This window comes from Brachycentrus maculatus, unplaced genomic scaffold (assembly GCF_059751285.1).
Source record: "Brachycentrus maculatus isolate JH-2025_06_01 unplaced genomic scaffold, ASM5975128v1 h1tg000216l, whole genome shotgun sequence".
Taxonomy (NCBI): domain Eukaryota; kingdom Metazoa; phylum Arthropoda; class Insecta; order Trichoptera; family Brachycentridae; genus Brachycentrus; species Brachycentrus maculatus.
In genome coordinates, this window is record NW_028280967.1 from 723372 (window position 1) to 736230 (window position 12859).

A 12859-nucleotide genomic window follows, 5' to 3' on the forward strand; every position below is an offset into this window, starting at 1 on the left:
GGTAATTTTTACTTTCCATTCTATCCATAGTATAGATAGATTTATTTTTTCTATTTTTATGGAACATCCATTCAAGCCCCGGTACATAGTTTGGGAAATCCAGCACTATACATACTTCATATATTTATTCTCTCAAAATAGATTAAGTTGGGACATATAAAAAGATATGCCTTGAGAGTCGAAATGATCATATGAGTTAAGAAATTCTCGTAACACAGAAGCATTAGAAGAAGAAGAAAATAATCTCTCCTTCTGACCCATAAACGCACCCAATGGTGCATAGAGCATTACATCAGATCAACACAATGTTAAATTGGTCATTAATTGTATGAAGGCAAGATGATCAATACTGCACTTCAGGTACAAGTCTGGGGTTATATTAAATAAATATTGGAGTGAAAAATCACCAATATTTATTTAACCCTGTAGGAATTGAACCAGGAACCTCCAACATGGTAGCCAAATGGACTGACCAACACTCTACTGAGTTGGACAAATGGTATATCATTGTTGTTTATTACAAAAATGCTGTATCACTGATGTTCAAATAAAATATAATGTGAGGCTACAATTTTCAACCTAACCTAACTTTTTAGACACCTAAGTGTTGTCAGTGTAAATTTTACATCTTTTTTGGTATTTTCTTCACAAAATGTTATCCTAGATCAGAGGTGGGCAATTTTTTTGGCTGCCTGGCCACATTATATATAAAACCACACTAAAACCATTATTATTTTTAAGTTTTTTTGATATTTTTTGATATTTGTACCGCATCAAGAACCAATTGTTTGCCTCCGATGGCACTATCAAGAGATACATCTCATCAGATGTAGAAACTGCATAGAAAGCTAAGAAAATGCAGTAATTTGAATGCAGTATTGGGAAATCTTAATTTTTTCATTCATTCATTCAAACCCTTATCCACACCCCAATGGTGCATAGGGCACTGCATCATATAAACGTAGTGTTATCTTGATCATTAACACATGAAAGAAAGGTGGTCAGCCCTCCGCTTCAGGTACCAGTCCAGGGTAATATTAAATAAATATTAGAGTGAAAAAATCACTTTAATTTATTTGACCCCCCCTGGGAATCGAACCCGGGACCTCCAGAACGGTAGCCGAGCGTGCTGACCATTACACTACGGAGGCGGACATTAATTTAAATTAAAATCAAGCAATCTTAATTTAAGTATATTTTATCAAATCCATCGCAGGCCGCGGTGGGCGAATGCCCACCCCAGTCCTAGATAAACATTTGATCAAGACTTTTCTCAAATTTTTAAATCACTTTGATATTTGAGGCCATTTTGAAGTTTACTTTGAAAACAGTAACCTCACATAGCATAGTATTTTATGATTATTATTTTTTATTCTGCCTTTTTCTCTTCTTCATCTTCAGGCTCCTTATCCTTTTGGTCCGATGGTTTGGTCACACTCGATATTGATCTGTAAAATAAGATGGAATAAAATATATAAGCAAGAAATGAAAATATGGTATGAATTGTCGTAAGATCCTTACTGGCATGTAACACTAGTGATCACACTTTACTTAAGCAAGCTGTACTTAAAAATGACCAAGCTTCTCTTACTAGTGAGCTAGATTGACTCAATAGTAACCGAGCTAATGTAACTAGTGAACAAGATTTACTTCATAGTAACCAAGTTTTTTCTCTAGTGAGAGAATCATAGCCAAATGGACTGACCATTTTTTGTTCTTCTTTATTTTAAATTCTGTTGCATTATACAAACATGACATAAATTCAAATACGAAAAAATTAATAAAATATAAATATAAAAAAAGATCCCACAAAGGCATGGCCTGTGTGTGGGTATACAATATAATTTAGGTCATCGTAAAGGGTACAGGCAAGAATACAATAGATATTATAAGAAGTAGAACTAGAATACAAGTTTTAATATGAAATACAAAAAATACAAAATACTTGACTTTCAGAGAAAAAAAAATGAGCCACCTTACCTTAACAGTGACCAAGCTTAACTCATTAGTAAGGAAAATGAAGGTTTATACTTTGTACACATGTGAGGTTTGGTACTTTGTTATATAATATAAGACATATTGTATAAAAGTGGTTAACAATTACTGTTAACATGACTTTTTTAAATAAAAATTGCTAACCACTTGTATACAATATATCTTATAGAGTACATAACAAAGTAACAAACCTTTTATGTCTTCAATGTTTTTCGCAGATACTTTTTGGCACATTTTATACACTTTATAAAATTAAACAACTTTGTTTTAACCACTTTTTATTATTAGTACACTTCAACCTACCTGTTTCGACAAGAACCTTGTCATCATCGGGGCTTATTAAATTCTAAAACATTAAAAACATTAAAATACCTACTCATAATTAATTACATTCCCTTACCAAAGTGTGTGGAAGTTTTTGGCAAGGGCATGTAATTAATTATGAGTATTTTAATGTTTTTAATGTTTTAGAATTTAATAAACCCCGATGATGACAAGGTTCTTGTCGAAACCGATAGGTTAAAGTGTACTAATAATAAAAAAAAAGTGGTTCAAACAAAGTTGTTTAATTTTATAAACCTTTTATGTGTTTGTACACAGTATAAAGCTTCATTTTCCTCACTAATGTTAAAAATACCTTCGCTAATAATTGCATAACTTTAAGCCACAATAACATATCGAAAATGAGTGACAACATTATTTAGTTTTTAGACTGTTCTAAAAACTAAATCCTGCTGTCACTCATTTTCGAACTGTTATTGTGACTTAAATATTTGCAATTATTAGGAAAGGTATCGCGTATGTTTGAATTTACTAAAAGAAAATCTAATATTGACCAAGAATCGATTAAAAAATACGTATCATTTACTTGCACTGATAACGAAAATCAACTGTGATAACGAAAGTCAAAGTGACGTCTTTTGAGCGAATGAACCAAAGACTATAACTTATTTGAATGAACCATAGAGAAAAAGCAAAATTTAAAGAGTTTATCTAAATGTCCGTTTATTGTGAATTTTTCTTCTTCTTCTTTTTAAAAGCTTTTCACCCTTCTTGAGTGTTCTAGCCCGTAAGCTGCGGATCGCATCTATTGTCGTTTTTTATAAAGGTACCGTTGACTGCGGATCGTATGCATAGTCGTTTTTCAACTTTACGTACTTATATCAACTCAATGCATAATTTTTTGCACTTAAATTTGGTTTGAGGCATGGATGAATTAGTTCTTTTTGATTTAGTGTCATTAAATATCATAATTATTACAATTTAGTGTCAACTTTATCGTGAATACTTCCGGTCGGCTGGTGCTCGGCGCGTGCTCTCAGTATCGTATAGTCTGTTCAATCGGTTTAGGCTAAATTATCTAAATTATCATTAACTATTTTCAAAATTATTATATTTATTAACTGTATGGAACGAGAAGGGTATTATAATTAACTATCAAGTGATTGTGTAACACGGTGCTTTGTGATATTTTTGTACTATTTTTTGTTATTGTTTATTATCGTGCGATGCTTTGAATACTGGAAGCATTTTTTTGTTATAACTTTTATCGTCATAAATTTATCTCTTCCTAGTTAAAATTTATACAAAAATTAAGAAAATATCATGTTTTTTATAAGAAATAACGATTCTGAAAACAAAAATGGTGAAAGCGACCATAACCAATACGCGAGAAAAGTAATAAAGTCACATAATTTTGATGTCCCACACGCAAAATGCATTTTTGTTCTAACCACTGCTTTGAATATTTTCACACAATTTCGAAATATTGATCATGTTTGTTTTTTAATATAAACTCATTTTAAATTACTTACTTTTTAATTTAATTGACTTGAATTTAATTGATTTTTTTTTCTAAATTTCATTTTAATTTACATTTATTTTTTAAAACAACGCATTTTTTAAAAAATTGCGCACACGCAACGAATGGACTATACGACAGCCGCGTCTTCTATACAGCCGCCAAATTTTCGGCCGCGAGTCCGTAAATGTTGATATTTTTGTGTAAATACACTATAAAAACATAATAAGTAAAGTGAATTGCGTACTGTGAACATCTATGATGGATTTCCGAAAGTTTCAGTACAAAAAATAGGCAAAAATATGATTTTTTGTCAAAAATATTGTAATGTAAAACAATTCAGCACAGAACGGATTTGACACTAGAAATCGAGCAGCTTAGAGGCTAGCAAGTGTCGAGTTATTTTTTTTTATTTACACTTTTTACATTTAACTTCCAAGTGTTAGTATTCCTGTTAGTTCTATTAGTATGTTTATTGTGAATTGAAATTTTGATAAACAATACAATAAATAGCATTCATATTGATTTTAAGGCCTTGAGGTACAAAGTAATCTCTCTAACCTTCTCTAACCCTTATTCGCACCCAATGGTGCATAGGGCACTGCATCGTACTGACGCAATGTTATCTTGATCGTTAATTACATGAAGGCAAGGTGATCACTCCTGCGCTTCAGGGACCAGTCCAGAGTAATATTAAATAAATATTAGAATGTAAAATTACTAATATTTATTCTCACCCCCCCCTTGGGAATCGAACCTGGGACCTCCAGCATGGTAGCTAAACACGCTGACCATAACACCACGGAGGCGGACATGGACAAATAGGACAAAGTAATGGTCATTTACTAAAAAAAAAGATTTTCAATGGATAAGGGTACAGGAAACGGGGTGTATACAGGATATAAATGGGATACAAGGTACAGGATTGGTCATTATCTTTTACAAAGTCAAATTTTAAAAGTAAATGTGAATATGCCCAATGAAAAACTAACTACTCTTATAACAAAGCATTTCACTTACTTTCTTTTGGCTGGAACAGGTGGCATTTCTGGAGCCTCTGTTGGAGAATCTCCCTTCTTGTCTCCTGAAAAGAGTATAATTATTATTTTATTGGCAATACTGGACAAAGACTTCAATGTCTCAAAAGCAAAAATCTCAAATTTAGGCTAAGTGCATCGAAGCACGTGTCACTGTAGATTTAAATAAATAGAGGTATTAACCATGTAAAAGTTAAATTAAAAATAGATAGATGTTACCACAAAATGACTGGCAGATCAATCGATGAAATGGTGACATTGATGACTCTTTACCTTTTACGATTGGTGTATCCCCGATGAAGAATGTAGGTGGTCCAGATGTTCCGGAAACTGTTTCTTCAGCCGATCCATCACTTCCGAATCGAATGCTCCTTTCCCGAGCCTGTGGTTTGGGAATTTCCTGAAACAAGAATTTAATTTTTTTTTAAATAAATTAAAGAGAAATATTTGTGTTTACAAAAATACTTCAATTTCACACTATTTCTGTGAGCCTAACCGGTTCATTATTAGATATAGGTATCAGATTGTGGTAGAGTGGGTTCAAACTGAGAAACTTTGACCCAAGAGTCCGCGATATTTACCACGAGACCACAACCCGACACTCCCTTAGTGGGTGGTTTAAAACCTTAGATGGGATTTTAGGGTGTTTGAGGGTGTTTTAGATGATAGTTGATTGTCTATGCTATAAATAAACAGTCACTGATTAGGAACTTAAACCAGGATTAATAATAAATTACTATTTTGTGAAGTAAACACTGGCCGGGACACCAGAATTTAGTCCGAAAACCAGGACTGTCCCGGTCAATTTCAATTTTCAATTTTAATTTATTTATTTTCAATCAACATATACATTACAAACAATTTTTTTTAAGCGTATATATTAAAATCGAAAATATGCAAGAATACTATTGCTAAAGGTGTAGAAGAATCCCGCTTCGGAAAACTCCTTCAGACACATGGAACAGATCAATATCCAATGAGATACTGTTCAACATAGCGGTAGCTCATCCTACAGGCATAACCATCGTCAGATTGGTCCTGTGTATAGCAATGTGAAACAATTTACGCCGACACTGTCATTAGTTACTTTATTTTATTTATTGTTTCGGCATTAACTTAGTGATAAGACATGTTACAATGATTAAAGAAAACACTTCGTTTTTTACCAGTTATTATACAGACCTGAATGATGGAAGTTTAACTTCTGAAACATGTAGTCTATAATAAAACTCAAGTGGCAAAAAACGAAGTGTTTTCTTTAATCATTGTCATTAGTTACTATCGGGAACATACAGACCAATGTTCCGGATAATTTCTGGATTATCGATAATACCGCACAACTATGGATAAAAATGCGTAATCAAATACACATTCCTTCTAGTCTTTAAACTATTGTAGCCAAGCATACTGAGACGTCTGGCAAGCCAACCTTAGCACCATCTTGATATGGATAGGGCTCAAGAAAAATAATAAATAATGCAAAGTCAAAGGAGAAACGTCAGGGCCAAGTTTCTCAGTTAAGTTCTTTGTTGGGATCAAGTCTACCTGTCCATAGCTCTCCGACTCCGGCCCTTGGACCTCATGCTCCTCCGTGTGGTCGCTGCCCGAGTGGTCCATGGTGAAGCAGTCCTCGGAGCTGAGCTGCAGGGTCTTCTCACCGCGGTCCAGCGCCGTGACGGGTTCCAGGGTCTCCAACGAAGACACCATGGTATTGGATCCTGTGAACATGACCATGTCTTCCTTATTATTGCTAACCATTCTTTAAAAAAAGCAAAGTGAAATTATTATTTACTTGTAATTATTAATTTGAAATCCTTTTTTTTACTCAGGAAAAAATAATGTCCAAAGGTTTTAATATAATTTAAATATATAAAACGTACAATAAAATAAAAATATAACAAAAAAAATTCATACCTCAAATACAGTCTTGTTTGAGGAAATTCACTTTGACAGTTTGATTTGATGGATAATGTTTATCCTAGCCTTACATTCTTTCCTTATTTCACCATTGGAACATCCAATGCTTTATGTATACACACATGGAGCATTTCAACCGCATTCGATCTTCTTTCATCCTTCTTTTCCTAACTCCATGATTCACTTCCATGCTTCCTAGTTGGTACTAGAAGAATATTAAGAGACAACTGTACTAACCTGCGCTGCAGAGACTGCCAGTCATCGGAGTGTCCACCTCATAGTTGTACGTCGCCCGGGTGGCATTGGAACTGGTCTGCTCCAAGCTGTCGGTGCTTCCCAGCATCAAGTCTTCCTCTCGGGCTCTAGAAGATCAATATCCAACAACCCCTTAGCTCAAATATCACAATTTTTGCTACCAAAAGTTGCGCTGGCTCATTACTTGCCGAACAATTTTTCGTTGGCTTTAACAACTGTCATTCAATTTGTGATATCTTTTGACTTTCTTTTGAGTGTAAATAGTGCTATAGTAGTAATGGAAAGTGTTGCTATCATGCTGGTGTAGCGATTGTCCCGTTAAAACCAGTGCTACAACCTATGTGAATGGTTATATACTGGACATGGAAGATCAAATGAAAAAACCGGATGAAAAAAGTAATTTTTTAATTCGATTGCTTAAAATAGATCCACGCTAACCATTGCACAAATTTGATTGCATATTCCGTTTTTTTAACTCCTAATATATATTTGACAATTTGACGTCAAAAAGTTTAAGCTAGAAAGATATATAAACTGAGAAAATGTAACATAATCTTCTTCTTCAAACCCTTATCCTCACCCCAATTGTGCATAAGACACTGTCTCATATAAACGCAGTGTTATCTTGGTCGTTAGTTATCACATGAAGGAAAGGTGATCAGTCCTCCGCTTCAGGTACCATTCCAGGGTAATATGGAATAAATATTAGAGTGAAAAAATTACATGTCTTTATTTGACCCCCTGCCTGGAAATCAAATCTCGGACCTCCAGAACGGTAGCCAAGATCACTGACCATTACACTACGGAGGCGGACACATGAACACCATCCCAATATTTGAAATGTGTCCAAATTTACGTTAGAAATCTAGGTTTGTGTACTAGGAAGTTATTTTTATATTGATATCTAAATACAGGTGAATAAATATATGGTAGTCCGGGTATTTAAAGGTGTTACGACCTGTCGTTGGTTGGTTTAATTGATCACTTTTTCCTCCCAACCATAGATGATGCCGAGAGCTCGCATGTAAAAAAAGTTGTCAATTGATGGATAAACACAAGATCTTAAAATTGAGCAGTGTGGTTGTCAATAACAGGAAAGAATGGTGAACGTCACACAAGTATAAAGTGATCACTTAAACCAGCCTATGACAGGTCGTAATCCCTGACTTCCATTTTCTTTTTCATCTATGTTGAGATATCGATAAAAGAATACCATCCCAATCAGGAAATCAAAAAAGTAACAGTTACGCATCAGTCACGCATTACATATTTCATTCTTTAAAACACTCGATAGAATTTTCTTAATATCTCTTTTGGTACGTTCAACAGATGGAGCTGCCATTTGGATTGCAAAATCTTTTTTTAATACTTACTTGTTACAGGTATATTAAAAACACGCACTTAACTGAATGCAACGTTGCCTCAAAATTTCAAAGCAATTATTACTTTAGATTTTATTTTTCAATAAATTACTTTAGGAGATTTGAGATTTTGAACAAACGAAAATATACATTTAAAACACTCTCCTTATCATTCACTGCTCTATTTGTGTAATACCACATAAAAATACGACTTGTCACCTGATGTTGGAATGGTTATTCCGAAACCAGCAGTCATGAAGTAGTGTTTTTAAATGTGAAGGTCCTCACCAAAAACTTACATTTCCAATTTTGCACAAAAATACTTTAAATGCAAATCTGTTCAGTTTACCGTATTCTTTCGAATTCTTTATTAAAGTTGCGACAAAACGTGACCAACCGTGTTTAACCAATATAAAATCATTAAATTGCACCAAAACGTAACAACTTTACAAGCTAGAATTCGTGATTAGTTAAAATCATTTATAACGGAAATGTAACGTTTTCGTGAGGACCTCTACAAATGGTATTCTTCACCATTGCTTTCCATTTTTCCTTTGTTTTCAAACTCCGCCCCTTGACTAACCCTTTCCCTTTACTTTCCCCTCTCCTTATTTATAGAACAATTTTATATTTTAGTTATTATACAGACCTGAATGATGGAAGTTTAACTTCTGAAACATGTAGTCTATAATAAAACTCAAGTGGTAAAAAACAAGTGTTTTCTTTAATCATTGTATTACACAAAGTGAACGATGAATGATCAAGAAAGTGTTAAATATGCATTTTTATAAATTATGCATATAAATTCCATCACTTCTCAATTTAAAATATTTAGTATAATTTATATTTGAAGCACTCACTTTGTGATTTTCCATTTTATAATTAAAATGTAACTTTGTTTTAAAAATCAATATAAATATTTTCGTCATCAAACCCTTATCCACACCCCAATGATTGGGCACTGCATCATATAAACGCAGTGTTATCTTGATCGTTTACACATGAAGGAAAGGTGATCAGCCCTCCGCTTGAGGTACCAGTCCAGGATAATATTAAATAAATATTAATAATAATAAATCCCTTACCGCACCCCAATGGTGCATAGGGCACTGCTTCATATAAACGCAGTGTTATCTCGATCGATTACAAATGAAGGAAAGGTGATCAGCCCTTCACTTCAGGTACCAGTCCAGTGTAATATTGAATAAATATTAGAATGAAAAAATCACTTATATTTATTAAACCCCCCTGGGAATCGAACCCGGGACCTCCAGAACGGTAGCCGAGCATACTGACCATTACACTACGGAGGCAGATGGAATTAATACTTTTAATTCTATAAATACTATTAATTTTTTCAATTCAATTCAATTCAATTTATTTAATAAAAAAATAATATATACATAACAAACAATATTCAAGGCGTATATATTATAATAAAAGTAAGCAATAAGACTTAAAGGTGTAGAAGAATCCCGCTTCGGAAAACTCCTTCGGACACATGGAACAGATCAATATCCAATGTGATATTGTTCAACATAGCGGTAGCTATAATACTATTTTTAGTATTAATCAGTCTTGATAAAGAAGCGGTTAGCTTTGAAACCGGTAGACATTATAATTAAGTTACAGTAAAATATTCATAGTGATTTTTAAAACAAAGTTACATTTTAATTATAAAATGTTTAGGTTAAGATTTTTGAGTGTTATGAAATATGTAATATGAAATATGTCAGCTAGTAAATCTACACTACGAGGAAATAATACACAAGTACGATCTATACAGATATGTGAATATTGTGTTCATATTAGTTGTTACCTTTCTAACCGGGATTTGGTTGGAGTTACGCTGGCATCCCTGTTAACATTAACATCATCAACCATATTGTTACAAGGTAATACAGGGTCATATGTGATATCAACACATCGATACATACATCGAAATATGAAGGTAACACATTTGTGGACACAACAGACAATTTATGGAATACAGTGGAACCTCTCAAAACGAGCATAATTTGTTCCAGAATCTCACACGTTAAGCGAAACACTCATTGTGCGAAACAGTTTTTGTTTTATCATTTATATTTGAAGCACTAACTTTGTGATTTTTCATTTTATAATTAAAATGTAACTTTGTTTTAAAATCACTATAAACCATATATATATAGTGATTTTAAAACAAAGTTACATTTTAATTATATTTTTTGTTTTGACTGGCCCTTTCCATGTAACTCGTTATGTGAAATGTTGCTGGTTAAGGGAGCTACATTCACATTTTTTTGTTTGTAAAGCAAATTACTCGTAATGAGAGGTACTCGTTATAAGGGGTTCCACTGTACTAGCTGTACCGACCCAAATGTTGCAGCGACTCAGCAGTCTAGTAAAATGGATAAAAAAAACTGAAAGCACACATTTTTAATGTGTCATTTCATAATGCTTTTGAAGCAATTAAAATATTAAAAATCTAAGAAACGAAAATGCAATTGAAGTGACAGCTATTGTCAAGAAGCACGCTTTCCGCCATGATTTTTTTTTTTATATAAATTTTGTTGCTGTTACGTTTGCTGTTGGCGTTTTCATTGTTGTATAAACAGTATTTTTTTCAAAAACCTTTTGTTTCATTGCCTTGTGTCCATAAACGTGTATATAAGAATATAAAAAGGCAAGACAGAGCATTAAAAGCGGGATAATTCAAAACGAGAATATTATTGGGAGAATGAAAATAAAGCAACAATTAAAGAGTGAATATTCCAAATCTAATTGATTCTACATATGATCCAAACACTTCTAACCCTTATACGCATCCCATAGTGCACAGGGCACTGCATCATTTTTTTTCAATTTCAATTTAAATTTATTTAATAAAAAAAATAATATATACATAACAAACAATATTCAAGGTATATATATTAAAAGTACATAAGCAATAAGACTTAAAGGTGTAGAAGAATCCCGCTTCGGAAAACTCCTTCGGACACATGGAACAGATCAATATCCAATGTGATATTGTTCAACATAGCGGTAGCTCTTCCTACAGGCATAACCATCGGCAGGTTGGTCCTGTGTATAGGAATGTGAAACAATCTATGCCGACGCTGTCTTAGGTAACTATCGGGAACATACAGACCAATGCTCTGGATAATTTCAGGATTATCGATCATACCGCGCAACAATCGATAAAAATGCGTAATCAAATACACATTCCTTCTAGTCTCTAAACTATTGTAGCCAAGCATACCCTGGAGAAACTTGGTCGGGTAGAGCCAAGGATAATAGCCGTACTCTCTCATGTAGAGATACCTAAAAAACTTCTTTTGGACTTTCTCTACCATAAGAGAGTACTTTAGCTCGTGTGGCCCTCAAATCATCGAGCCACTCTCGAGTCTACTTCGCACCAAGGAGTTATAAAGAGTTCTCAGCACGCGGGTATTTTCGAAAACCCTGGCAGTACGCAGAACAAATCTTAGTATTTTCAATGCATTACCCTGGCAGTACGCAGAACAAATCCTAGCATTTTCAATCATATCAAAGCAGTGTTGTCTTAAGAAAGAAAAGAGACAGAATGTTCACTCTTCAACTACGTATGAATGTTTTACAAAAATAATAAGCGTTACTTTACGCATTCGCAGTATAATATTATAGTAAGTGGGGAACTGCATACTTCAAGCAGTTGTAAGCAAATTAGGAAATGTACATACTTGGATGTGGCATATACTATGTGTTATCGAAATCTTTTAGAACACAACCATGATACACGATTTACATACAAGAAGGGTTTGATAGTCCCAAGAATTAACATAAATATGGGAGTCCAACACTGCAATATATCGTTCCGAACATTTTTAATTTGTTGCCGACGGATGTTAGAGGTCAAAATAAAATATGGAACAAAGGCAAAATAAAGGAATTGGTAAATGATCGAGAGTTGATTTTATGAATATTGTAAAAAGTTTATATTCTTAATTTTTCTCTCTTTTTTGTATATTAGGTTAAAATGATTAAAAACAATGGAAAATGTATTCAAAAAGAACTCTACCGACAAGACACAAAAGGTGGCTTGGTAAGTCTCTGCAATTTAAAAAAAAAATAATGTTTAAAATTGTGATTTAAATAAATGTATACAATTTATGTTATTGAAAATTTAAAAAAAAAATCTCAATTAGGTCGACTGATTAATTTAATAGAAAAAACCTGGTATTTTTGTAATGACTGACCGCCAAACAAACAAAAAGGGAATATAATATAAGCTTAAACTCGAAGGGGTTTTAACAAGGGTTTGATAGTCCCAAGAATTAACATAAATATGGGAGTCCAACACTGAAATATATCGTTCCGAACATTTTTAATTTGTTGCGGACGGATGTTAGAGGTCAAAATAAAATATGGAACAAAGGCAAAATAAAGGAATTGGTAAATGATCGAGAGTTAATTTTATGAATATTGTAAAAAGTTTATATTCTTAATTTTTCTCTCTTTTTTGTGTGTATACT

General features: G+C 33.3%; 1 protein-coding gene across 1 annotated transcript; it reads right to left on the reverse strand.

Moving 5' to 3' along the window:
• Positions 1–1234: 1234 nt before the first annotated feature.
• Positions 1235–10250, reverse strand: LOC148306965 (uncharacterized). The gene is made up of 6 exons (XM_088264123.1): positions 10186–10250; positions 6988–7112; positions 6379–6551; positions 5107–5233; positions 4817–4880; positions 1235–1448 (listed from the first exon to the last, which is right to left on the reverse strand). Exons 1-6 carry the CDS (start codon positions 10248–10250, stop codon positions 1370–1372), a joined length of 633 nt encoding a protein of 210 aa, XP_088120249.1. The 3' UTR covers positions 1235–1369.
• Positions 10251–12859: the final 2609 nt, after the last annotated feature.

Bases quoted from the DNA above. Each gene is read 5' to 3' on its own strand.
- LOC148306965 (XM_088264123.1), bottom strand. From the start codon at position 10,250: ATGGTTGATGATGTTAATGTTAACAGGGATGCCAGCGTAACTCCAACC. The intron at 6,552-6,987 runs GTTAGTACAGTT...TCATGTTCACAG, and splicing joins TGGCAGTCTCTGCAGCGCAG to GATCCAATACCATGGTGTCT. The intron at 5,234-6,378 runs GTAGACTTGATC...TTCTTGTTTCAG, and splicing joins AGTCGGAGAGCTATGGACAG to GAAATTCCCAAACCACAGGC.